Raw genomic sequence first — 27,957 nt, 5'->3', positions numbered from 1 at the left:
TGTGTGTGTGTGTGTGTGTGTGTGTGTGTGTGTGTGTGTGAAGAGGTTAAGCGAGCGCTCTCCTGGTTTCACACATAGGGCACTCTTTCCTGGCTTTCTCTCCTACCACACACACACACGCGCGTGCACACACACACACACGTACACTTATGCACTTGTCAGACTAACTAGGCGGACACTCACACTAGTTGCCGCTATCTCTCTCTCTCTCTCACACGCACACACACACACACACACACACATAACTCTGTCTGTGGACTCTGGCGCTGCCTCCTTGGTTTGCCGTGGTGTGGCGAGCGTGGCAAACGAGGTATGGAGAGAAATGAGAGGATTCCAAGGCCCGTCGTGGTAAGAAACCATCACCGATGTACGAGCTGTGCACGTTGTGCTGTCGTTGCCTTAACTGAGATCTGAGTGTGTGTGTGTGTATATGAGCTTCTTTTCTCATGTGTGTGTGTGTGTGTATAAGGATTGAGTTTTCAAAGTTCAGCAGACACTTTTGCTCTGAGGTAAGATATAAGACCGTGTCCTGATAGTGCTGAAACCTCCCGCTTGGCGACTCTCTTTGCTCTCCCCCTCTTCTGACTGAACTGTGCGATTCCATTTTGGGCTGGGCCACAGCTGCTGGAGAGACGCTGGGTTTTTAATTAGACTTCCAGTCCCACCGGTTACCCTCTGCTCTGCTATGTGCACTGCCCCCCCCGGCTCTGTGGGCTTTTCAGTGGGCTTGTGTCACTGCTGTTCCCCCCAGTCCCAAACAGGCCTCGGCTGGATAGACAAACTTCTCCTGTGACAGTGGGCTGATAACTGTAATTATCCAGTATTATGCTCTGCGTGCTGTTAAATGCACCACCTACACATACAGCAACAAGTATTTTTAATTTCTTAAAAGCTCATTAAACCATACAATTTCAAAAGGCCAGACTTTGTAATTTTTTTTGAAGTTTATCAAAAGTATAATATTTGTATACAAGCGGATTCATGTCACACAAATCTGCTTTCATTTTAAACAAAGATTAGTTTGTTTGTTGTTTGGTATTGGCATCGTTGTTTGCTTTACATTAGGGCCACGCTTATTTCTAATAATTATTTTGGTTTTTGATTGTTTAGTAAATGAAATATAAGTGAATTATCATGTCTGTATAGTGACGACGTGAAGCAGTTGTGATCAACAGAATCAAAGCTAGACAATAAGTGCTTCAAAGGGAATTAAAATAGATTGAAATAGAGAGATTATCTTTTTTTTGTTTTACTTGATGTATCTTGATGATCGACCATCGAGTTCATCTCATTTTATAGATATTAGCAATTGTGAGTGTAGAGGAGCATGTACATCATTGATTTCATCAAGTTTAAGATACCTTTTGAACCTTAAGAAATCATTTATTTTACTGGGAGTCTCTTTCATCATCAAAACAGACACTGTCCAGCTGGTTGCCATGACGCTCCTGTGACAGAGAAAAGGAATATGGCCATTTACAGCCACTGGCCATGAGCTTCAGACAGGAAATGTGTCCTTTGTGAAGCCTCAGTTTGTCCATCTGCCTGTCCTTTGAGACCCATTTCCCTTAATGTCTTTCCCCATTTGCTCCACTTGTCGTCTTTTTTTTCTTTTTTTGACGTTGCTCTCTCTCTCAATCTGGATGTGATCTGCATTAACAGTTGGCTGTTTCAAAATGAGAAATCTTTTGTATAAGTGTATGAGGAATAAATGACCTGAGGAGAAATACAATCCGAATAGTATGAAGGAAATTTGATTTTCTCTCCTTTTTCCCTCATTTATTTTAATTCAACATCACGCGAGCTGATGAGTCTTCAGATATTTTTATCTGTTTTTAATTAGCAGACCAGGGGTTGGGAAGTGTATGTGTTAGCTCTGAGATGTTATCACGTCTTAGTCACGCACTGTCAAGTCTGACAGCAGCCGCTGCAATGCTCCCCATGTTGATAGCAGATCACAAAGGTTTGCTCTGTCACGTGACAGCCGTGCTTCTCTTTTATTGTGTTTTAGAAAGATGTTTCCAAAGGGAAAAAATGGAGAAAAAACATCAAATACGTTGCACGGTATGGTCAAAACCTCACATTGCAATTATTCCCGACAGATGTCGTGATTGAATTCAGAATTATTGGAGCGATTGATCGTTCGTCTTCGCAATATATAGTCAAATAATCATGATTTGATATTTTTCTGGCATGAAAACAAACATCTTTCTCCACCAGCTCTGGAGAATTACAGCATAATGATGCGTTGTCACGATTTAATCAAAACGCAGCGTCTTTCAAATTGGATTTTGCACTTTGTCATGTTGCAGTTCTGATGATTTTTGTGATTAATCCCTGGCTGACGGTTCAGTCTCCGGATTCAGGGATAATCAGTATATTCTAACAGAACTGTATAGCATTATACGTCATGATATCTGTCTGGCAAAAGAATAGGAAGCACCCCGTGAAAAAAGGTGAAGTGCAGACTTTGGAGTCATGAAGTGATGACACTAGATGTGTTTATCTTTTTAATTAAGCAGAGTCACACAGTTGTTCTGAATATCAGCCGCGTGACGTCGAAACAGTTCTACAAACACTTTATAACTGTTGGAAATCAGAAGCAGCAGATTATGATGTGTTGCTTTTTTTTTTAAGCAGTTATATGGCAAACAAAAATAATTCCACAAAACGGACGGACTCCGTTGTTGCCTAGCGACGCAGGTCATGTCCATGTTTGAGTCGTGTACATTTATTTGTAATGTTTGGATGAATTGTGCAAACGGGGGGGGGGGGGGGGGGGGGGGAACGTATCTGTTGAGAGTTTGCTTTAGTGGAGTTAAGCACTTTGATAACCTGACGTTCAGATCAGCAAGATGGAACACATTGTTTAGTTTAGGCATCATACAGTGCAGCGCAGACTCATCTTAGACACACAAACTACAGTGAAAGTTGTCGATTATGTCGCAGGTAATATGTCAATATCATTATCAGCAGATATTTTCTCTATTTGGGAAAAAAAAAAAAGAAACTCAACGCACAACGTACCCAGTGTGAACCAGGTGTCCCAGTGCAGGTTGTAGGCACCCAACAGTCGGTTTAATTAAAGATTTTACTTAATACATTTATTTATTGATTTATTAAATTGATGGCCTCCAACTTCATACTTCTTCCTATTTCCCCTTTTTCCGTGAAACCATACACAGAGGCATCAGAAGAAACACTGTTATCTCATTCCCTCGCTGCAGGGCGACACTCTTTTCAACCCTCATTATTCAAAGCACTTGGAACCAACACACACACATTATACCATTACCCTCACCCCAGTCAATTCTCTTGCTCTCCCCCCCCCCCCACCACCGCCACCACCACCACCACCATTTATTCAATATCAATGCTAAGAAGGTGTAAATACATCACGGTGGCAGAAAATGGAGCAGAAACATAGAAGCTTCATTTCCATATGGGTTACCGAACCTCTCCTAATGCACCGTTTGTGTGTTTTCTTTGATCGTACAGGCGACTTTGAATGTCGTGGTCGTGTTGTGGCTGTTATTCTTGTTGTTGTTGTTGTTATTGTTCTCCAGCCTTCTGACTACAGTGAGGCCTCGCAGCTGTAACAAACACTGAGAGGATACTTCATTGATCACCTGTTGCAAAGCTTTTATGCAATTTCCCCCCCTGCCGCTTATTACCCTTCAGGGTATTTTTATTTACTATTGATCACTATATCCTGTGTCTGTCTCCTTCCTGGTGCGGCTCTCTCTCTCTCTCTCTCTCTCTCGCTGGCTGCTGGGTAAATAAGCAGCAGAGATGGTTACTATGACACTCGCGGTTGGGTCTGGAGTCTGGCACTGCCAATGGGAAGGCGGCTCTGCCGTCAGGTGGCCTGCAGCTATTTTGAACGGGAGCTGTATGTGAAGTGAAGCAAGCGGCTAAATTAGAGACGCAACCCACTGACACGAGAGAAGATGAAGAGGAGAGGGAAGGAAGGTGAACGTCTGGGGAGGAGAGGGAGTAAATGTGTTCACCGTCTGGGGGGTTTCAGGGGGGGGGGAGAAGAGAGCAGAGAGCTTATTGATTAATTACTATTTTGTGTCTCACCTTCATCTATTTTTATTAACTGTATTCTTCCTTTTTCGCCGGCCCCTTTCTTTTCTGCCTGTGACGTGATTTGAGTGTAAGAGTGACTCAGACACGCGATCGTTTTGTCCACACACACACACACACAGAGTCATTGCCTGTCCCTCCCACTCTCTCTTACTCTATATTTTGCCACGCTGTGGTCCTGCATTGTTTAATTTGTGTTTTTTTTTTTTTTTTTACAGACCTTGCTTCCCCGTCAAGGTCTGTTAGCCGTTATTTAGTGAGTCCTCGATGATGGGATGCACCTGTGTGCACTCTGATGACTCAGAGCTGGTATGACGGGGGCGGCCGTTACGGTCATCATTAGATACTGGATCATTTTCCTCCTGCTGGAGTGGGATGCAGGCACACTGCTGCTGCTGCTGCTGCTGCTGTGAGTGGCTGAGTTTGAGTAAATGAAACAGGAAGTAGGGACAGGTTTTTCTAGAATGCCTGAGGATGTGAGGAGTAGCAAGCCGCCCGTCACCGTGGCAACAGGGAGTGTGTCCGCGTTTCAGTGCAGAGTCACAGAAGTGCCTCAGAATGCGACAGGTGGCAGAGCACGGATCAGCGTTTTTTTTTATGTCTGTCGATTCATTTCAGACCAGTGAGTGAGAGGTGGACGGGGCGGTCCAAGGCACAGACGAGCATTAGTCACACGTACGTGCTCGTGTAAACACTGACAGCTGCAAAGATGCTTCACTCTTTCATGCATGACTTCTCAGACGCACAGTTGGTCTGTCCACATTCTGGATAAGGATTCATGTTTGAGGAATTACACACGATCGAAACACAGACTCTCTCCGTCGTCCAAGTAGTTGGACAGAAGCCACCAGGGGGGTGACTCGGTTAGATGCAAGAGAACTTGGTTTTAATGGAGGGCTATCGCTTGATTTCTAACGTCGGGAAACGTTTTCCTGAGGAGCCAATGCTTTTAATCACTAGTTTCAGGTCTTGCTTCACACATGAGTGCACACCCGTGTGATTGACTGTTCCCTGGTCCTGGGGACCCACTGCCCTGCATATTTTAGGCTACGTTTACACTAGCTGGATATTTTTAAAAACTGATATTTTCTTCCCTCCGTTTTCCAAAATAACTTCGTGCACACATCATCGTTTTCAAAAATGTTTCCATTTATATTAACCCGCATAAATAAGCTTGTCGAGAGCCATCATAACTACACCAAGCCTGTGGGCGGCAGTGTCGGAAGAAGGAGAAAGCCATACAAGCCAATCAGAATCCTCACCACCAACAACGACTGACCTCTCACCCTTGATGTATGGAAGTAACTATACAAGTGACAGAGTTCTCAAAGTTCTCCCACCAGACAGCAGTCCGCCCAGGTCGGACCCAGAACCGGCGATGCTGACGGTGACGCGGTCTGGCTCACCACGGAGTCCTAATACGTCTCTGCTCCTCTACATAATATAGGAGCTGTATTTGCAAATGCAAAAATTTAAAAATTATCATAACGTAGATTGCCTAAAACTCTGTTTTTCCAAAATCTCCACTTTTGCCGGAGTTTTTAGAAAGAATCGTTTTCAGAGGGGAAATCGCCGTTTGGGTGTAAACGAAAGGCACAAACGCAGCCTTAGATGTTTCCCTGCTCCAACACACCTGATTCAAACACTCAGCTCATCATCAAGCGCTGCAGAAGCCTGCTAGCGACCTGTTGATTTGAATCAGGTGTGTAGGAGCATGGGAAACCCTGAACTGAGATCGATGCCTGCAGGTTGCAGGTGAGATGCAGAAATTCACCTGTCAAAGGCCTATCACAGAAATGCTTCAGTAAATACAGGTGACATGTTCTTAATAGACGTACGTGCACAGTTGGGTCGTTAAGGTTTTTAGTAATGTCTGGTTATGAATTGGCGGTAAATGCATCGGCACAAGTGCGTTGTTAGTTGTTTAAAAGGGGATAAAAAAAGGCCCAGATTGAGACATTTGTAATTGTAGTCCTCTGTACATTAAGTTGGAGGTTCTTGTAAAATGTCTGTTTCTGTCGTCTTCAGATTTTGTTGGGGAACCAGGGATGCACCAAGACAACTCATGGTTTCTTTTCTAATACAAAAAAAAGAGAGGAGATACCAAACAATTTAGAAGCTAGAGTAATGTTGGATTCCAAATTTCCAACTTAACATTGGTGCAGTTAAAGTGGACCACATTTTTATCCCAAACCCCTGTTTTTTCCTGTCGAATTATGGCAACAACAGGTCGACTAGTGTCTCAAGTTGCATCCGTTTTATATAGTTTATTCGATCTTGTGCAGTTTTACATGCAGCCACAGAATCTGCTGCATTTCTTCCTCTTCACTACTTGTTAAAATTTTGAACCTTAGTCATGCTTAAGCAATTTTTTTTTTTTTTTTGAATGTGTCTTGGTAATACTTGGTCAGAAAATGTTTGGGATTTTTTTTAACGGTATATTACCTCATAACAAACAGAAACCCTTTAAAACATTAGATTATACAGTATTTAGCATTTTGTCATACTTATGGCATCATATTGCCATAAGTATGACCAGTTCTGGTCCAGAGATATTTGTTGTCTTCACTGAGAGTATTATTCTCTGACTACACATATTCAGAGAATTTGTTTCATCATCATCATCATCATCATCATCATCATCATCATCATCATCACATATGGTGTATGTCATCTTTGCGTATTCTCACCTCTATTTTAAAGCCCACACCTAGTGAGTCACTTCTTCTTCTTCTGCCTGGCACATTCAGCTGTCCGCATTCTTGTCAGCACCTCCTACAAAGCGCCAGGCAGCCTGTCAGCTTAAAGGAGGGAGAGAGAAAAAAGAGAGAGAGAGAGAGAGAGAGAGAAAAAAGCTGCAGGAGGAGAACAAGTGGGATTGTTATATAAATTGAACACTCAAACACTTCAGAAGTTCAGGCCCGCCTCCCTCGCTGCAGCGCTCTGCTGAACAGTACAGTAGGCCAACGCCGCAGGCTCACAGGAGGCTTGGGTTTTTATTGTGGATGAGGGTCACCGGGATAGAGTCAAGTTACTGTACATGAGTGGTGGATGTGTTGGAAACTGTATCCACTTCATGAGAAATTTATATCTCCACTAATGTTATAAACAGTCCTCGGGCCATTTTTTCCCTCCAGATCTTTCTTTCTCTACTTGACACACCCACACGCCGAATCTCTTGTACCTTTGCAAAAAATGTAAAAAAAAAATAAAGACGGCGTCCTCACTGATGCCGCGGTGTTCATGTCCACCTCTTGTTATGCGTCCTCTCAAATTTCACAGAGTCAGCTTTCATGCAATATGAAGGGGCCAGAGCGTCTTTTGTTATTATGTAGGCGCATGCTTCGCAGGAGGGACCTGGTGTTTTGACTGCAAACTGCAGAGGCAGAGGCACGACCTTCCTTCTTCATAGTCGAGACGACTTGAAACGAGATCGGAAAAGCAACAGGAGAAACATCTGGGGCATCTTAAGATGAGCAAACAGGTTTACAGTGTGGGAAGAAATTCAATTCACACGCACACCCTGAATTTATCACTAAGTTCAAGAGGTCCATCGCTATTTCTGTCCCCCCCCCCACATCCCCCCCCCACCCCCTTGATGTCGATTCACAAATGTGTTGTCATCCTTTCTCATGTGCTCCTAATCTCACTGTGAACTTCAGGGCTCTGCAGACTCCTACACCAGCCGGCCGTCGGACTCGGACGTGTCCCTGGAGGAGGACCCCGAAGCTCTGAGGAAGGAGGCTGACAGACAGGCACTCGCCACACTCGAGAAAGCAAAGGTCAGAAAACAACTGGTGTTGTTAGCGCCGGGTTTAAACGGATGTAATTGTTGCATAATCTTCACGTCGGCAGCCGGTGTTTTTTGTCCCCGATGAACCTCTTCATCCGTGTCAAGTGGAGCGCTCTGATGTTTTCGTCGCGTCGCTCGCTGATTACTAACAGGCTTTTTTCCTCTCCTCTCTCCATCCCTGCTTCAGACCAAACCAGTGGCGTTTGCGGTGCGGACAAATGTCGGTTATAACCCCGGCCCCAGTGATGACGTTCCTGTGCAGGGCATGGCCATATCCTTCGAAGCCAAAGACTTCCTGCATATTAAAGAGGTTTGTATTACAGTGCAACACATACGCTCAGGAAATGATACCAGATTATACACATTTATGAATCTCGGCATCATAAATATGACACAGTATAGCCAGAGAAACTAATCAGAATGATTAAATAAGTAATATAGATAATATATAGTTTATTTCCATCATGACAACACATTTCCATTTCAATCTTGTCACGTTTGAAAAGGAGTAGACAGTAGTATACATTCTTATTACACATAACTCACTTTATCCCATCACCACATATTTACATATTTACAGTATTTTATGCAATGTTCTGAGTACAATGCAGGAATACGTCTTTAAGCCTTTAGACACGACCATTTCCATCACCGTCCTGGATTAAACTGCTGTTTTTCGTCCTTATATTTATTTAAAATCAGTCATTTGTCTATTATTTTAAAGTGATGAATGTTTTTTACTCTGCTTTAATTTGTGTAGACTGTTCCATAATTTAATCCCCGAGATTGAAACACACATACTTTTTCAAATTGTCCTGGCACACTGCATTTTAAAATTCCCTCTTAAATTATATATCGCTTTTGTCTGTCTGAAAACAATGTCTTTATTATATTTGGAAGCAACTAATTTCTTATTAAAAAGAGTTAGAAGAGTTTATTTGTTTGGTCTCCATATCCTGCATTATTTATTAATCTGATGGAATATCACCCAATGTTGATCATATGTGAACATATAGCCTTACTCATGTTGTCTTTTCAATAAATAAAGTACGCCTTTTGCGTACACTATATAGTCTCAAAGTGTTTGAAATTGAATGATTTCATCTGTATAAGCAGGATGTGTCACTGGTGACTGATGGCTGCCTTTTTTTTTCTCTATGCAGAAGTACAACAACGACTGGTGGATCGGGCGTCTGGTGAAGGAAGGCTGTGAGGTGGGCTTCATCCCCAGCCCGGTCAAACTGGAAAACACCCGTCTGCTGCAGGAGCAAAGGATGAGACAGAATCGACTCAGCTCCAGGTATAGATCAGATAAAAATAACAACACGAATGATCCCACAGGTCAAACCTGAGTCACACTTCACCCACTAGACAATGTAAAACATCCTAAAACAGTCACGGTTTTCCACTGCACACATATTAAACATAGGGTTCAGATTAAATATATGAAATTCTAATTCTTTAAAAATGTTGAATATATTGACAACCATGAAGTGTCATTAATGTCTTTTTCCAGGCAATAATTTGAGCATGTTTTGTTCCTATCGTAGTAAATCTGGAGGAAGCTCCAGTCTGGACGTTGCCACGGGAACCCGCAGGCCTACCCCACCTGGCACAGGTGAGATCACAGGGTCTCCCTGTCATGTGGCGAAACGGCGTTCCGTGGGCGCGTGTTTGTGTGGGCGCTCGTTCAATCCCGTCAGAGACACGGCGCGAGATGAGACGGGCTGATATTTAGATGAAGATTTTTTAATTGGCTTGTTAGTCGTCCGTGATGATGAGTCATGCCGCGTCTCAGCGGTTCGCAGTGTGAAGTGAGAGAGAGAGGTTTTTTCGGAGGTCTGGCAGGACTGGAATAGAGCCGAGAAAAGGCTGCACTCATTAAGCTTGATAAGTATGCCTGCCTTGTGTGTGTGTGTGTGTGTGTGTGTGTGTGTGTGTGTGTGTGTGTGTGTGTGTGTGTGTGTGTGTGTGTGTGTGTGTGTGTGTGTGTGTGTGTGTGTGTGTGTGTGTGTGTGTGTGTGTGTGTGTGTGTGTGTGTGTGCACCGCCAGGACGTACGACACACAACGGCTGCTTGATATCCAGAGAAACAGCAGGAGAGAGGGAAGTGAAATAATAAACAACTCTGTCTGACTTCAGGAGGTTTTTATTAATCAAGCAGAGCCACTGAACTCTACTTAATAGTTATGGTGCTTTTCCATCACACAGTTCTAGCGCTACTCAGCTCTACTCTACTCAGTTTGGTATCACGCACACGTCGTTCTCTGTTACTATAGTGTCTCCTCAGTGTCGACGGGGTCGTCACAGCACGGCCGGACAAAACTGCCTTGACCTGGTTTTATACGAGACACAAACTAGTGACGAGCAAAGCGTTTCTTTTTCAGTGCACTGAATCCAATCCACTTTTATATATAGAGCACATTTAAAAACAACACAGTTGCCCAAAGTGCTGTACAACATCATTAAAATGACACACAACACAGGTGAAAATAATAAATGGGTATAAAAACGGAGAAAACAACAGTTCTGCACATCACCAACAGCTCACACTGCGTCAAAGCCAAAGGATAAGACGTGCGTCTTAGGACGAGCTTTAGAAACAGGAAGTGCCTGTCTAAAGCCCAATTTATATACGTAGGTTTACGCAAAACCCTCTACGTCGACGGAGAGGCTGTCGGAGAGAGCCTCTGCGTCGTCTCCAGCTGCACGGAATATGCCGACTCACAGTGAGCACCGAGCGTCCACAGACGGCCACTGTTTCAACAACAACAGTGCACAACAACCTTGCGTAGCGACCCCTATTGATCGGGTGGGAAATTGCAGTGCGTATCCGTCACCACGAGGGAGAAGTATGAAGGCTCGAGGTGTCTCCGTGGTTACGCAGTCGGATAGCGCATTGCGCAGTCGGAGAAGTATAATGTGGCCTTAATACCAAAAGGCAACTCATTCCATGCTTTGGGAGCCAAGGCTGAGAAAGATCGGTCCCCTCTGAGCTTCACCCTGGTTTTTGGCTACAGTCAGAAGCAGCTGATCCACAGATATGATGGAGCATAGCACTGAAGCAAGTGGAGCAAGGCCTTGTAGACATTTAAAAGCAAACCAAAGTATTTTGAAATTGATCGTGTAATACACCGGGAGCCAGTGAAGTGAGGCCACAATGGGTGTAATGTGCTCGCGTCTGTGAGCTCCAGTCAACAGATGAGCAGCTATTCAGTGTTCTGAATCATTAGAATCAGTTCATTAAAAAGATTAGTTCAGTACTTCCTGCATGACCGGAGCACAGACAATTAAAATATAGCAGAAGTGGTTCTGATTCGGCTCACGATCACAGTCTTTCAGCAGTGCTGTCGCTAAATACACCAGACTCCTCTGTTAAATTCAGTTAAAAGTTAAAAAAAATTCCTTTCAAAATGTTGGAGATTAACGCACAAGTCTTTTTAACTGATCTACAGTTTGCCAATGTTTGGTTCGATTGAATTTGGAATCTAAATGTTATCAAAATCACTTTAGATTAATTATTGTCTCGATCCATACACGTCTAATTTACATACTGAAGAGAATGTCTTTGTTTCTCACAAATGTTAACTGTTTCACGGATGAAAATGACAATGATGATGTAAAAATTACCATTTCCTCAGATATCCCAAATCATATCGCAATCGCAATTCCTGTCAAAATAATCACAATTAGATATGTATTCAAAATCATTCAGCCCTACTTGGAACCTTGCCAGAGCAGGTCCTGCTATAGCTAATGGAAAATCAAGAAATCAGAGTATATTCGAGTCTTGCTTGAACTGTATAATGGAAAAACACCACATCTTTTTCTCACTTTTTATATCCCAATGAGAGAGATGGACAAGAAGATCACTACCACTCTCACCATTTATGTTAAATATGAAACCACAGCCAGTAGCTTAGCTTAGCATAAAGAGTGAAAACAAAGGTAAAGCTATATCCATCTGCTTCTAGCACCTGTAAAGCTCACTAAATAAATTATAGCAACCATTTTTGTCAAACACTGAAGTGTAAAACCTATAGTTCACCTATTTTACTGGATTCCATGTGGATTATTAGCGCTCATAGGCTAATAACTGGAATACTCAACATGCTAATGACGAGCTAACTGCCTTATATTACTGAGCTGAGAGGGTGGACATAGTAGAGGCAGTCACACTTTATTCAATAAATTGATTCCCCTTTAGTGTTTGTACACTGGGACAAGAACAGTTTAATGGCATAATAGCTTAATTTAACTGTGCGCTACTGAATTGTAGGCTACTGACATTGCTAAGCTAAAACTGCGGCCTACCAATTTGGCAAAACTAGCAGTCGGGCAAGTTTATTTGTTTATAGGGTTGCCAACTATCCGTTTAAAATAAGGATGTGTTCTACATTTGAAAGATAAAATACATGTTCCATATTGAACAGATACGGAATACACTTTGTTCCTTATTTTTGCAAAACCATGACAGAAAAATTACAGATTAGTAAAATCCTCCTCCTCCTGCTGTCGGGCCCTCTCAATGTGTCTGTCATTCATTACTATACAAAAGAATATTAGCACTTTTAATCGGTCTTCCCAGTCACTGTGAGTCCTGTGTAACGTAGCAACGGAGACTTAGAGAGATGTAAAGGTAACAGGGGGCGACAGACTGCAAAAGAAATAATAAGATGACTATTATTATATCCATTTTTAAACTCCTATTTGGTGGATAGAAAATTACACACGTAGAAATACTGTTGTAAAACAGCGAAATGCATCTTTTATTCAACTGTCATAGTGTGTGCGGGTAATGTGCACATTTCAACAACAAGCATTTCAAAGTGCTTTACAAGAAAAAGAAGGAAAAGAAGAAGGAGAAATGCAGCAGCAGCAGTATAACGGATTCAAAAGGCATGATACAACATTTAAATAGAGAGGTAAAAGAACGGGAGAGAATAAAGGAAAACAAATAAATGACTTGTTGACAGGTCTGTCTTCTACATCTGAAAATACATGATTGCGTATTGACTGAAAAAAGCTCAAACTAAAGCGAGAAAACATGTACGCAACATTATTATAATGAAATTCAGGGGCCTCAAACTCAAAATGACCTGGGGGCCAGTGAACTTCTAGTCTGGTCAGGAGGGGCCAGGTCAAGTGAAAAAAGTACAACAATTCGGGGAAAATTTACAGTTTAGTGATTAAAAAATAAAATTATATCTTGATAATCCGTCATGATGTTGCAATTACATATATTCAGGCTGACATCGCACAGCATTTCAAAGTAAAAGTGTTTGTTTTGGTGGATAGTTCAAGACGAAAAAAAAAAGTATGATTCAAAAGGAATCTGTAAATAACAGAAACATGTAGACAATTGTAATCACAACACTACACAGGCTTGTATATATAATTAAATGTGGAATTTTGTAATTTCAAAATAAGTGTAGGGCCGCAGGACATTTACTGTCATGCCACATGTGGCCCCCGAGCCGCGAGTTTGAGACCCCTGATGTAAATAGTCATATCAGTAAGCAACGGATATGACTATTTACTCTGAATGAGAAAGAACATGTTGATTACAATATTGGGAGAGCTATGTCTAATCAATTTTTAGACAACTTTATTTATTAATGACTATTTTCATAATTACAGCTTCATGATTATGCTAATCTTGCCTAATCCAGCTGCACAGTAAGCACCAGGTCATTAAAGTAGTATTGATCTTTTTTTTTTTATCATTCTCTTGGCAAAATAAAAATACAATTTCCCAAATCTCCAAAAACGAGACACGTGTCAGCAAACCTCCATCACCCCCCCCCCCCTCCTTTCCTCTTGTCTCCTCTGCAGCCACTTCCCTCACATCCACACTTCAGTGAATCCACTTTTCTCCCCCTGCTGTCCACGTTGTTATTTCTCACTTCTGCTCCTTGCTCCATGACAATCTAATGTGTTCCTCGTGAATCTCTCATCAATGTTTTTTCCAGTTTCCAATCATTACTGTGTCGCTTTTTTTTTTTTTTTTTTTTCTTCTTCAATCTTCAATCTTAGTGTGTGCGCCTCCTCTTGCAGTTTTCCTCCATGCCTCTTTCTGGATGCATCTCACACTCTTCCTTCTATTTATTCTTCCCTTTTATTTTGGTTTCCCCCCTTTTTTTACTTCACCCTGTCATTCTCCAACCTCCCTCTTTTCCTCCCTTTCCGTTCTCCTCTCGTCCCTGTGTGTGTCTCTCTCTCTCTCTCTCTGCGCCGCCCGTCCTCATTCCTCATCAGCTCACATGGACTCGTCCACTCTGTCATTTGACGTTGACACCCTCGACCTGGATGCTGAGGAGCCCCCTGAGTCCCAGGGTGACCCTCGCTCCTCCAAGGGCATGTCAGGCAGTGTAACATCCCCTCAGGCCAACACCCACCGACTGCCCTTCTTTAAGAAGGTAACGTTAGGGTTTGAGGACACGTTGCCCGTCTCCATACTCACCTGAGATTCTTCTCCATCTCTCACTAATACTCACCACTGCTGCCACTGTAGCTCCTGAACCTAACACTGTTTGGCCTCACAATGGTGGTTCCTGCTGAGATGTGTATGTTTGTCAGCTGTTGAACTAACTGACAGACTCTGAAATGGCTGCTGCTGCTGCTGCTGCTGCTGCTGCGTATCAGTCTGACTCTGAAGCCACAGAAGAGGCTGTCAAAATAAACTCTGGTTGAATCAATAAACAGATCGTCTCCTAACCTCCACTCCCCCCCCTCATCCTAACCTGTCAATAACCCAATGTGCTCTTGTGTTTTGCTCTTTTTTTTTGTCTCCTTTGGCTTGTTTTTTACGTGGAATGCTTCTGTAGGCGGCCCAGCTAAACAGAAACAGAAGTCGGTGAGTGTGGTTTGTTTTCAAGACTAACCTCTTGACGCTTAAAATCTCTCCCCTCGTCTATTGTCGCCGTACGTTTAATTTCTTATCGTCGTATCCTATGTTTTCATTCACTGCAAAAGCAGACCTACTAGAAATCAGACAAAAGGAATCAAAGTTCTTCTGCTTTTAATGGAGAAAAATCTGCCAGTGGGGTAAGAAAATATTGGTTGGCTAGAAAACCTTTGTAAATGTAGACTGTGATGCTCCTTTAAATGAGGGTAAACTGGCCAAAATGTAAAAAAGTTGTCCTTATTTTGATTAAGCTGAATTTTTACCATAGAATGTCTTATATTTGCACACACACATGCTAATAAGTGATACTAAATGTGACTTCTGTATTTAACACAATACAGAGCAGTAGTGAACACAGAACACCTAAACCAGGAGCTGGAGCTGTTGTGATTTACTTGTAATTAAAGTGTAAAGTAAGCTGTAGTATCTTATTAAGACAAAGTTATATTATTTTTCTTGATTTGGCAAAAAAAAAAAAAAAAAAGAACCATTTCTCCTTTCTCGAAAGTCAGTTTTTGGCAGATCCATCTCTTCAGAGCCTGTTACTCAGAGTGTAACAGTAATCCATGTAGACATGACGCTAGCTGGAAAATCAGCAGTTTATTATGCTTTTCAACTCAATTTGAGTCAGATTAATACATATTAAGTATTTTTTTTTTTTTCAATAGCTAGTATAATAGTCAAAGCACTGAGTCATCTTCAAGAAGTGTTTAAATTGACATCATGTTTGAAGCTTTAAGATGAAACAAAGAAATGAATGTTAATAAATTATATTTTAGAAATGTGTTAAATGCAAACAAGAATATTTTTTCCAACAATATCTATTAAGAGACACTTCATTTAAGTACAGTTTTTTTCTGCATTAGATGATATTTCAAAGATATTAAATATTCTTAGTATAGTATTAGTATACAGATACTCATTTTATTTGAAGGTTTTTGCTCTTAAAATCTCACAATACAATCTATTGATCAGTGCCTGTGTTCATAAAACTCCCTAAAGGTTAAATAATAATAATAATAAAAAACATATAGATGTAAAACTATTTATTGTCAAAAGTCCGATGTTTTCATTTACTGCAACCAAAATTATTTTTTTTTTAGACAAAGAAGATTCTTTATCCATAATATCATGACGTATTATGGATCGACTGATTATTCAAGACAATAAATGTGAATACAGAGTTAACGCCAACACTATATTATTCTCACCGTGCGCCGATGATGTCACTCATCATGTTACTCATGCTACTGTACCAGTGAGTGCTGTAGTGATGTTCGCTGCTCCATCGCTGCCCCCTCACAGACAAGAGCCATTGTAGGGAACTTTTAAAATATGTATTTTTAGCTCCCGTGAATACAAATGAGGTGAAACGAGCTTCCGATTCTCGCCTTTATGTGATGTAATGTAGTGGAACGGGGCAACTGGAGTACTATCTCCTGCCTGAAGAGCTGTATGACACACACACACACACACACACACACACACACACACACACACACACACACACACACACACACACACACACACACACACACACACACACACACACACACACACAGGAGGGGGCAGATCTGAAGGGGGAGAAAAAAAATCTAAATGAGAAATACTTCCAATTTCACAGTGGCATATTATCCATTGTGACTGTTGCAGTCCTTTTACAGATGAATCACTCCTTTCATGATTCATAATATAGAGATGTGCTAAAAGTTCAGGTGCTGCAATATGTGTGGGTGTTTCTGTATTTTCCATTTTTAGTGTAAATACCACCACCCCAAGCTACAACTGACCTAAATTAAGAGCATCGGTAATTCTCAAAATAATTGTTTATGTTCCTGTAATGGTTAATACATCAGTATGTAGAAGCCGTTTGATTGAAATTATATTTTGCTAAAGTATAATTAAGAATTTAAGGAGTTTTTTTTATATTTTTATTATTTTTTCCTCTAAATAAATCACATTTTTGAGGCCTTTCCAGAATTCCTCCAAAGCTCTTTGCGACCGCATCAGACCATTTGGTGAATGTGCGTCAAAGATTTGATGTGGAAGCTGTAGATACATAAGTGCGCCACCCACTCTCCAGATTTGCCCTGAACAGCACATTTATTATACATGCACGACAATTGTGTGTAGAAGGTCAGGTTGAAGGAAAAATTCAATTCTGAGCCTGATGCAACCCAACAGGAAGGGCGCCATCTTGTTATCATTGTTATCCATGAATTTAAAAATGTACTGTTTTACAAACAAAACTAATATAATATTTCTCAACAGTAACATTTGTTTTGAATACTAAAACAACAGGAAAAAAAGACACATTTTGGCATTTAAAACCTAGATAATTAAGTTTTTGATTCACACCAAAAGAGATAAGCGTGTAGTGCTGTGTTAATGTTCCAGCAGCGACACAAGCGTCACAGGAGCTTTCTTCACACCCTGGAGTCTGCTTTAATTATGGACACTTTAATTATGTGAGAGACTGCAGAAATTGATTCTTGCTTCCCAACATTCATAGGCAGTCAATAAAACGCATGAAGTCCAGTGTCTGAAACTCACCGTCCATCAATCACGGCGCTGAAAAGAGGACAGAGGAGGGTTGAGGGCTTTTGTGTTGATTAATGTTGATTTATGTGTACATTTAAGTGTGACTGTTAAAACGGGTACGTTTAAAAAAAACAAGTTCTTAGCCTCATTTGTATTTTTCCAAGAATGTCTTCTTTAACGGCTCTTTGGCGCCAATGTTGGTTGAAATGAGCAACGGTTCAAAGTCTGATTTGGTTGTTTTGCCACGGAATATCAATAATTTGCAAATTCATAGACCAATAACCAGATATAATAACTAAACTTGGAAAATAAATAAAGCTTCTTTGGAAGTTTCATGTCCAAACGGAGTAGGAAAGGAGTGGAGTACGACCTCTTATTGTTAAAACGTAATTTTCAAGGTCTTAATCAGTAGTTTCGGCTCTTCTTCAGTAGCAGATTATGTCAATTTAGGAAAATATGTTTCAGTTTAGAGGAAAATGGATGATTAAGTACGACACTTATGAGTGGACAAGTGTGTATTGTGTCTAAAGCTGGAGACACGCTACACAACTTTCTCAGTATATAAGAGTTCACACTAACAGACTAACACATTTAATGACTGCACCAGATGATATTGAACCAACTCAGCGCATCAAATGCAACCATTTGCAACGATTTTGATAGTCCCGCTACTTCCTGTCGTCGCCGTCTCCTGGTGCTGTGTCCTGTGTCCCAACTACTCTTTTTCAATGGCTGTTGGCAGCATGTGTTTGCAGTTAATCAATACACATGAGCCAATCGCCATGCCGACTGTCCGCAACTAGTGCTTACTGGTGCAGACACTGCCCAACTGTGAATCGTGGGTAAAATTGGGCAAAAGTTCTTGTCCCCAGCTTAAGAGGAGCCTAGTTAGAAGAGATATGGACTTAGATTAGTTTTAATATTATTAAACAACACCTTTCACGATGGATTTAATTATTCCAAAATTGTAAAAATTGCATTTTATTTGTTTGAAAATGCACTTTTTGTTTGCAATGATCGGAATTTTGCTTCCCAAGGTCCGGGGGAGTGCAAAAAACAAATATATTTTCAATCAAATAAAAATACAATAATTTTTAATGATTAAATCAATGTTTTATTTGCAATTTGTGTGTTTTTATTTTGTGGCTCATTTTTGTTTGCTCAAGTGTTGATAACCTTGCCCAAAATCTAATTCCATACAACAGCCCCCCTGGAACTTGGCTTCACCCAGAGGAGGTTTCAAAAACAGTTCATATTTTCATAGATAATGTCATAGATTACAGTTGCATCCCCAAAAATGGGAGTGATGCTCCTTGTTTCTAGGATGAGGCTGAGAGCTTTTTTTTTAAGTACCCTCAAAGAACCTGTGTGAGTGTACGTTTAATTCACACCATCATGACGCCACGTAACTGTTGTGTTTTCCTGGCTCAGATGGAGCATGTCCCTCCCTATGACGTGGTTCCCTCCATGAGACCCATCATCCTAGTCGGGCCGTCACTCAAAGGCTACGAGGTGAGGAGACGATGAGCGACATCTGCTTTTATTTTAGAAAATGTCTCTTCCATTGCATGTCGTCTTACGCCTCGTGTTTCACCTCCAGGTGACAGACATGATGCAGAAAGCGCTCTTCGACTTCCTCAAGCACAAGTTTGAGGGCAGGTAAGCAGATAATAAAGTTTCACTGCGTCTGTGTTCAGGGTTTTTTTTTTTTTTTCGTTTTTTTCGCTTTAATCAACAACTTGTTTACCGCGTCTCTGTTTCAGGATATCCATCACACGGGTGACGGCGGACATTTCTTTGGCCAAGCGCTCCGTCCTCAACAACCCCAACAAACACACCATCATCGAGCGCTCCAGTACCCGCTCCAGTCTGGGTAAGAAGAACATGCACATGTTGGAATTCTTCTATATACTTGGTTATATCTGAAGTGCAATAGGGTAGAATCATTTCAAATGTGGAGATCAGGCAGTGAGTTAACATTTCTGTTCATCACGTCACATTCATTGAAACCGTCTTCCTGTCTGTGTTTCATATCTACTCTATGCTTTGTTTGAATTTCATGAAAAGACCAAAACCAACTTTCCACAACAGTTTGTGGTCAGGTTTTTTTTTATTCTTGGTTTATCTAATTTATCGATGATAATGAAATGACACAATATCAGTGTCAGGCCTTTCCTTTTATTGGTTTTATTTAAAAATTCAGATTTAACATATTAAAAAAAAGCTGAAAGGAGATGAGATTTGGAGCACTGTCATTTAAAGGTGCAGTGTGTAAAAAATGAGTGACTTTTTGTAGTGAGATCCTAAGAAACGGAGGACTATAAAATATAAAAGGCTTATTGTAAGGCTACAAAATCCAAATTATACATTTTCAAAGCGGTTACACAGAGGTCAGAGAATTCAATTCAATTGTGGCAAATAAACCGCCCTAAATGTCACACACTGGACCTTTAAAAGACCCAACATTACAGCTTGTAGCTGTAACTACACCCAGCAGTGATGTTCAGCGGTAAAATAAGAGCGGCTTGTTTTGTTGCCCATGAAGTCTTTGTCATAACCTATGATTTCTTACTTTATCATTTTTATATGTAATGAATCTGAAGGCTACTTGATGTCAGATTAATGTAGTTCCAAGTTTTTTCCTTTCTTATACCCACTCCCACTGCCTGAGTCTGATCCTTTCTCTCCTCATCCTGTCTTCCTGCCCTCTTACCCATCCTCCTCCCTTTTCTCTCCCACCACCCATCCTCTTCCTCCACTCTCTTTTGATTCAGACGTACTGGGTACGTATGCTTTCCGTCCAACAAAACAATGACGCCTTCCCTCCTTCTCCTTCTCTGTCTCCTCTCCTCTCCCTTTGCTTCTATCTTTATTCATCATCTGCTCATGCATAGTTTGTCTGCCTGTCTGCTTGTCTGTCAGTTTCTCTGTTCCTCACAGTTCTGTGTGACAGCCTGTAGTCTCGGAAAAACAAAAAGAGAAAAGAATCACAAAAAACCAAAGCCGGAACAGATCTGTGGGAGGGAGGGCAGCAGGGTGGCCGGGAGCTGCTGTGCACGTTTGCAATGAACAGGCAGGAACCTGGTTCTTTCCATGGGTTTATCTTTCTATAAAAGACAGTTCCTCTCTTTAGTCAAATCCACATTTACAGAGTCCAGAACCCTTCTTTTTCTATATATGAGTTAAGTTCATGTTTGTATTGACCCTGCAGAGGACTTCTTCTTTCACATGTCCCGCTTTAATCCTCTTTTTCTCCGCCCTCTGGAGGCGGCTGAAAACTGTGCAGACCTTCGTTTCTCCTCAGATTGTTCTTGCTCCTGTTATCACTGTGTGCGGCTGGGTTGGCAGCTTACACACACACACACACTCTCAAACACACACACACACCTCAGAGGCGATGAGGTTTGACGAGATATACGTGCAGAACATTGTGGTTTTTTCAGTTTTTCATCTTGCTCGAAAATGGGGAAGCTGTAGCTTTTTTCTAAATGTTGAAGAACAAGCTCATGGAGGCTGTTTGCGTTCTGAGGAACACTGAAAACAGAGCCGTCGACAAACTTGAGCACTTCACCTGATAATAGAGTAATAATTACTGCTGTGCTAATTAGCGCTAACACAAACTAACGTTCCACTTCATCTGTTTGATGAGGGTGATTTCTTACCTTTTTGTTTGTTTCTGTTTTATTTACATGGTGGAGATTTGTGTCCCTTATTATTAGTTCCTCCAAGTGCCGCCTGCAGGCATCTCATTCTAAAGTGCCTCCTTCATTTGCAAGTTGGACATAAAAATGACCAGAAGCAGCATGAGGATTTCCCTGAATGTCAGGAGGTGGCAACAGAATGAGGATGCTGCACTGCTCCATTTAGCTGTGTGCATAAATGGAACTTTTGACTGTGATTCAATCTAATTCATATGCTTGTGTGGAGTGTTTTTTTTTTTTAAAACTAAGACTTCCACATGCATGACTAAGTCCTAACATGTTGGTTTCCTCACACTGAGGCAGTTTGTATTTACGTGTCTTATCTGTTTTCCCCCGGTCCATCAGCGGAGGTACAGAGTGAGATCGAGCGCATCTTTGAGCTGGCCCGCACTCTGCAGCTGGTCGCTCTGGACGCAGACACCATCAACCATCCCTCTCAGCTGGCTAAGACCTCCCTCGCTCCTATCATTGTCTATATCAAAATAGCCTCACCTAAGGTACGGCAACTGAAGGCTGCAAAGATATGCATCGTTTCTGTCCTCGTAAAACATCACTCGATGTGTTTCAAGAAAATGTACTGACCTGAATGTGATTTGAATCCAATTGAAGGTACACTACCGTTCAAAAGTTTGGGGTCACCTATACATTTTTTTCTGTGTTTTCCATTAAAAGTCAAACTTTTATTCATCAAAAGAGTTGCAAAATAAATAGATATAGTCAAGACATTGGCAAGATTAGAATATATGTATATATATATATATATATATATGTGTATATATATATATATATGTGTATATGTATGTATGTATGTATATGTATGTATATATATATGTGTGTGTGTATCTATATATATTTATGTATATATATGCATATATGTATACATGTGTGTATATATATATATATGTGTATATATGTATATGTATACACATGTATATATGTATATGTATACGTGTGTATATATATGTGTTTATATGTATATGTATACATGTGTATATATATATGTATATACCTATATGTATACATATACGTATATATATATTCATTGAAAAAAAGTGCTTTTCTTTAAAAAATAAGGACATTTCTAAGTGACCCCAAACTTTTGAACGGTAGTGTGTACATATATATATATATAGTGAGACTAATGTGTTTACATGTATGTCAAAAGTCCAGTTTTAGTCGGACTTAAGAACTATTCAGAAGATTGGTTTTATATGGGTATATGGATTAATGTAAGTTTACTACAGGACGTCTGTAATACTCACTCATCTTCTACTGCTTTATCCTCCACATGAGGGTAGCGGGTGACGATCAATCTCAGCTGTCATAGGGTGGAAGGGCGCGGTACACCATCACATATAGAGACAAACAACCTTTCACATCTGTAATATCAATGGCCATTTTGCACGGGACAAGAAATCTCAGTAAAACTACCACATGTGGGAGGAGTAAGTAGATTTCTCCACATGTGCGTTTTGCAGCATAACCACAATATTTTGCGAAGAGATTTATTTACCTGGTTTTGGAAAGGTGTTCTTTATTTGCCACAGACTTATCTGACCTCCTCATCGAGTGAGAAACTATTACCTGGGATAATTTTTACAGAATCTTTTAACCAAGGGAAAAGCTGCTGTGATCTTTACTGAAATCGTACAGTAACGTAATTTCTGACGCGGCACATTCAGACGGGACTAAACTCTGATAATCCCCACCTCATCCGATTAGGGCTTAACACAATGTTTTTTTTGTCAAATGTGATGTTAGCATACTGACAAAATAGTTGGTGATTGATTTAGTAACTGATTAGTAAACAATTTATTGTTGCAGTCCTTGTGTTTTACATCCTCCTTATTTACTTTGCTGCATTGCTATATTTGTTAGTGCGTTACCACCAGCAGCTGTTGAGTAGTGCAGTAGGGTAAAACCTGCAGGATGCGAAACACACACACGCACACACACACCGTGTTGTTGTGCGAACCATGATGCAAACTAAACCCAGAGTCACAAATTCCACAAGACACCTCTTTTAGCTCTTTTATCAGCATGCATGCAGTGGTGGATGAGTGAGCATCTTCCCTGTATATTATCACCGGTAAATGTTGTATTAGTAGACACGGTGCTGTTTACTCCCTGCAGGTTCTCCAGAGACTCATTAAATCCAGAGGCAAGTCCCAGGCTAAACACCTAAATGTGCAGATGGTGGCAGCAGACAAGCTGGCTCAGTGCCCACCTGTGAGTTCTGTTTTTTGCAAATTCATTAATTTTTTTTTTGAGTGATATTCTAAAACGTGGCTCAAAACGGGGGGAGAATAACACACATTGTACCGTGGTTCTCATGCAGGAATTATTTGACATCATCCTGGACGAGAACCAGCTGGAAGACGCCTGCGAGCACCTGGCTGACTATCTGGAGGCCTACTGGAAGGCGACACACCCCCCGAGCAGCAACCCTCCCAACCCTCTGCTCAACCGTACCATGGCCACGGCGGCTCTGGCCGCTTCCCCTGAGCCCGTCTCCAACCTGCAGGTACAGGTGCTCACCTCCCTGCGCAGAAATATGGATCTGTGGCCTGACATGGACGGTGCTCTAGCCATTGAGGGCAAAATGGCGGAACATGCTCTTTGAAGCCCAGTAGAGAGAGAGAAGGTGGGGTGGGGTGGGGTGTGAGCAGGGGGGGGGGGGGACTGCGGCAACTCAACCTCAATCCAAACCCAGCAGCCTGATCTCTTTACCCTGAAGGAGCGGTGCATTCAAACCCTGTGCTTGCTGTACATATGAAAACACGACACCAAACACATGCAGTTTAATGTGAGGAGCCTGTTTTCCCACATTTGCACAGCTAGTTTGAAAACACCTGTGAGTAAAATGACATAGTCTTTATTTTTTCAGTTATTTTTTTGTTCTTTCCCTGCAACCGTGAGAGAGCAGCTCAACTCGAAGCACTCTGGACCGATATGGCACCTCCACCCGCGGCCTCCTACATTTCACTGTAATCAAGAGTTAAATGATATCTGCTGCCCCCACCCTGCCCCCGTTTGCTCCGTGGCCTTCTTTCTCCAGCACTTTCTGCTTTCTCTGGGAGGCTGAATCCAGTTTGCCGTCCTCCTCCGTGTTGCCATGGTACCACCCCTGAAAACAGCAAGTCATGTCCGCCTCTTCAAACAGAAACACTTAGTTTGGTGGAGGCTGTTGCTAACACTTTGTCCAGTTTAATCCATTTTTTGTTTTATAACAACAGCTAAATACTAATCAGAGCCAAAGTTTTCCCTGGCTTCTCCTCAGATCTATACCGTGATCGAGACATTAAGATTTTTAATATGAAGTTATTGCACCGAATGGCTGAAAATGTCTAACATTGTCGAGTCAGCCGCTGTCGTGGCAACAAAAATATTCAGATAATCTCATAAATAAATGAGTGAATGAATGAAATAATTTAGTTTGGGCATGAAATAAAAAGAGACCCCATAAGAAAATACAGTAAAACTTTTATGTCCCTGTATCCATATGTCCCTTACTTGCTGCTCTATTAAATAATTAAATTGCCTCAGGTTATTATTATTATTATTAAGTTATTAAATGTATAAACTACCCAAACTAACTTCTAAAAAGAACAGTGAGGTCACTAAAAGAAAAGAAAAAGATAATACATCCTCATCCGTATATTTCATGAATAATGTATGTGTATTTTTGTTTGAATTGATTAACACTTGTGCTTCGCTTAAACCCGCCTCCCCGACCCATTCCATAGTTTGACAGCACACACACTGAAACACACGCACAGTCTTCTGTGTGGTGTGAACACTGTGGGCGTCTTTTATCTTAATCTAAAGTTCAATATCTCCTCAGTTACATCAGCTTATTTAATAGGTTGAACATACTGTGCTCGGTGTGTGTGTGTGTGTCAGTATAAACCCCACACAGTGTGCACTGAGTTAAACTAATGATGTAATCAACTTGGCAGTTTGTGCTTTTTTTTTTCTGCCATAAGATCAGTCAGCCAGTAGGTGGCACTGCTTCTTTAGTGGTAGACACTCAGAATGTTCTTAAGATTGCAGGCTGGGAGTGTGATTTTGAAAAAGTTGCTGACACTAATCTGTATGTATAATGTGTAAGTGAGATTAACTTGGAATGTGTGCGTTAGACTGATAATGAAGGTTTTGATGCTGCTAATGAACTCTTAAGTGCGTGGTATTGTTGCCCTCTGACCTTCTCCCCGCTGCGTGTTGTGCCCTCTAACCCTGTTGACTAACCACTGACAGTTTGGTCTTGCTCTGTTGTTTGTGTCTCTGCATGGTTGTGGTGTGGCATGGTCGTTTGCCGGCTGCAGGGGCCGTACCTGGTGCACGGCGAGCAGAAGCGGGAAGGGCCTCTGACGGAGTGCGGTGGGAGCGGCACTCTTCACGACTATCAGTCAGACCTGGGTGGAAAGCCTCAGCAGCAGCAGCAGCAGCAGCAGCAAACGTATCTGCGCTCCTCTCGTGGTCAGCTGCGGGGGGGGAGCGGGCGGGGCCTGTCACGGCAAGACACCTTCGACTCTGAGACCCAGGGTAGCCGGGACTCTGCCTACACCGAGGCCGGCGACTCCTGCATGGACATTGAGACTGACCCCTACGAAGAGCCCGAGCCCTACCGAGGAGGCGGGGGCAGCCGACTCCACCTAGCGCAGCATCACGGCAGACAGGCGTCCTGGGAAGACGAAGGCGCCGAGCCGGACCAGGAGAACCTGAACCACCCTCCGATGCCGAGCCAGATGCAGCCGCACGGGCGCGCCAAGCTGAGGGAGCGCTACTGCCAGGACCCTGTGGACACGGGGGCCAACGTGAGCCGCAACAAGAATCAGGACGACTGGGGGAGGGACGTCTACATCCGCTGAACATGCATCAAACCACAGAGGCGAGTGTGTCCCTGGACAGACTGAGGACGGAGGGAGGGGAAGGGTCCAGATTCTAGGTTCAAAGTGAACTGGAGTGTGGGTTTGGGGCCATGCAAGTCAGGCTAACCAATTAATCTGTTTACATCCCTGTACTATGTAAATTAAGACATCAACTGCCAGATGCCTCATCACCTTCTTCTCGCAAATTCAGTTTCTTTATGTTTAGAAAGATACTATTATTGGTCTTCTTTTTTGTTTCTTATGTTAATACTGCATGAGTATCACAGATTTCTATACTGACAGCACAAGGACAGTAAGTAAGTGTTGTACGATTGTGAATCTATGATTGTGATCTGTATGCGTCAATCTATCCTTCAGCTGTAGAATGTGAAGGCTGGTAAAGCTGTAGTCCGTCCGTCTGTCTGTCTGTCTGTCTGTCCTCGGCAGTCTTAAACAGGGTCTAAAGTCCACCGTCCCCGTGTACAGCATGCACAGTGTCAGGGTTCTTCTTTAATCTCACTCTGTGCTTTTGGATGTCAGGGTTTTCCTCCCATCGCGAGATCCAGGAGTCTTTGAGTCTTTCACCTCCACGTTTGTATCACCCAGACCTTAAAAAGCGGGTGGGGAATTTGCCATATTTTAACAAGAAAATGTGTCGCCGTTGCTACACTCATGTCAGCTTGATAACCGTAAAGAATACACTCCAAAGATGTTTACTTCTTCTTCTTCCCCAAACTGGTTCAGTCACTGTACACGTCTGAACCAGTCCTCCTGATTTCCACTCACCCTCCTCCCCCCCCTTCATGGGTGCTGAGGGCACCTGCGGTCTTCACGTGTCCTTTGGTTTTCTAATGTGGTGTAGATTCAGAGGAGTAACTGCGATTATCGGTCATGTGACTCGTGTCCTGCCTTAGACGCTCCCACCCTAAAAAAAAACACCCTTAATTCAAGAATCCTCCGATCACAAGTGCCGGAATGTCTCACCAAGCCATGTCCACCACTGCCATGGTGGGATGTCTTAACTCTTGTCACACTAGTTCTCATAGCATATCTGTGTCTGTGCGTGTCCTGTGGCTCCTCCGCAGCATCGTCTCGTTTTTCTTCGCACCAGCTTCGTCTTCTGTTTATTTCAGGGCTAAAGGTCATAGAAAAAGTACTCTTGTGTGTGTGTGTGGTTAATCACTCCAGTCAAACAGCTAGAGCTTGTCTGATATTAAATACCACTCTCTTCTTACTCTTGATTTCAGACTGCATTAGTGTTGTTTTTCTTTTTCCTGTGGACATTTGCAATTTTTTTTTATTTAAAATTTAAAAATTCTTGTGAGGCAGTGAGAGGACTATGATGGGGGGGGGTCTGTGGGGGTGGGGAGGATCAGCTTAGGTCTTTGCTCAGTTATCTATAATGAGGAGTCCATGAATGTCTTCGACGGGCTGCCTCAGCCTGCCCGTCTTCAAGTCGAAATAAATAGATATTAAATAATGATCGGTGAATAATGTTATTGTTGCGTTATCGCAATTGTTAAAAATATGAGATAACCTGTATCATTGGTGCCTGACTGTAGCTGCATTTTGCTTTTTCTGCCTTTCATTTTTAATCTGTGGATAAATTCGTATTTTAATTAAAAAGTTTAACCAGGAAATGCCACTGTGTCACTTAATTTACACGGTGATTGGAGACAATGAGATCATTTAAGAACAGAAAAATGTGCATGTGTACACTTTGGTAGTCAACAAAGATGGTGGTGGTGGTTAACCCTACCCCTAAGGGGGCAAGCTAAGGGGTTTTCTTCCTTCTGTTTTCCTTTATTGGGACAGCTTAATCCTGACCTGAACCATAACCAGCTAATAAAACCTTAACCTAACCATATAACATGTCTTCACCTCAAAATATAATAGTTTACTTGAAGGGGATTGACTTTTTGTTCCCATAAAGAAGATAAGTCCCCATAATGTAACTGTAAACCGGTCCCCACATCATGATTAATACCTTGATCACACACACACACACACACACACACACACACACACACACACACACACACACACACACACACAC

At 41.9% G+C, this 27,957-nt stretch overlaps 1 protein-coding gene across 1 annotated transcript; it reads left to right on the top strand.

The window, feature by feature from the left end:
• On the top strand, nt 1-27,233 carry cacnb1 (calcium channel, voltage-dependent, beta 1 subunit). Its single transcript, XM_083896143.1, has 13 exons — nt 1-348; nt 7,752-7,871; nt 8,070-8,192; nt 9,046-9,182; nt 9,433-9,500; nt 14,140-14,300; nt 18,761-18,841; nt 18,930-18,988; nt 19,093-19,202; nt 21,376-21,527; nt 23,164-23,259; nt 23,369-23,560; nt 25,356-27,233. The coding sequence occupies exons 1-13, from the start codon at nt 313-315 to the stop codon at nt 25,899-25,901; spliced, it is 1,881 nt and encodes a 626-aa protein (XP_083752269.1). The 5' UTR covers nt 1-312; the 3' UTR covers nt 25,902-27,233.
• Nucleotides 27,234-27,957: the final 724 nt, after the last annotated feature.

This window comes from Microchirus variegatus (assembly GCF_963457635.1).
Source record: "Microchirus variegatus genome assembly, chromosome: 10".
NCBI classification, from domain to species: Eukaryota; Metazoa; Chordata; class Actinopteri; order Pleuronectiformes; family Soleidae; genus Microchirus; species Microchirus variegatus.
Note: the sequence above shows the minus strand (reverse complement) of the source record. Positions and strands in the feature narration are given on the sequence as shown.

Coding starts and splice junctions, on each gene's coding strand:
- cacnb1 (XM_083896143.1), top strand. CDS start 313: ATGGAGAGAAATGAGAGGATTCCAAGGCCCGTCGTG. Junction 9,183..9,432: donor CAGAATCGACTCAGCTCCAG/GTATAGATCAGA, acceptor TTCCTATCGTAG/TAAATCTGGAGGAAGCTCCA. Junction 19,203..21,375: donor CAGTACCCGCTCCAGTCTGG/GTAAGAAGAACA, acceptor CCGGTCCATCAG/CGGAGGTACAGAGTGAGATC.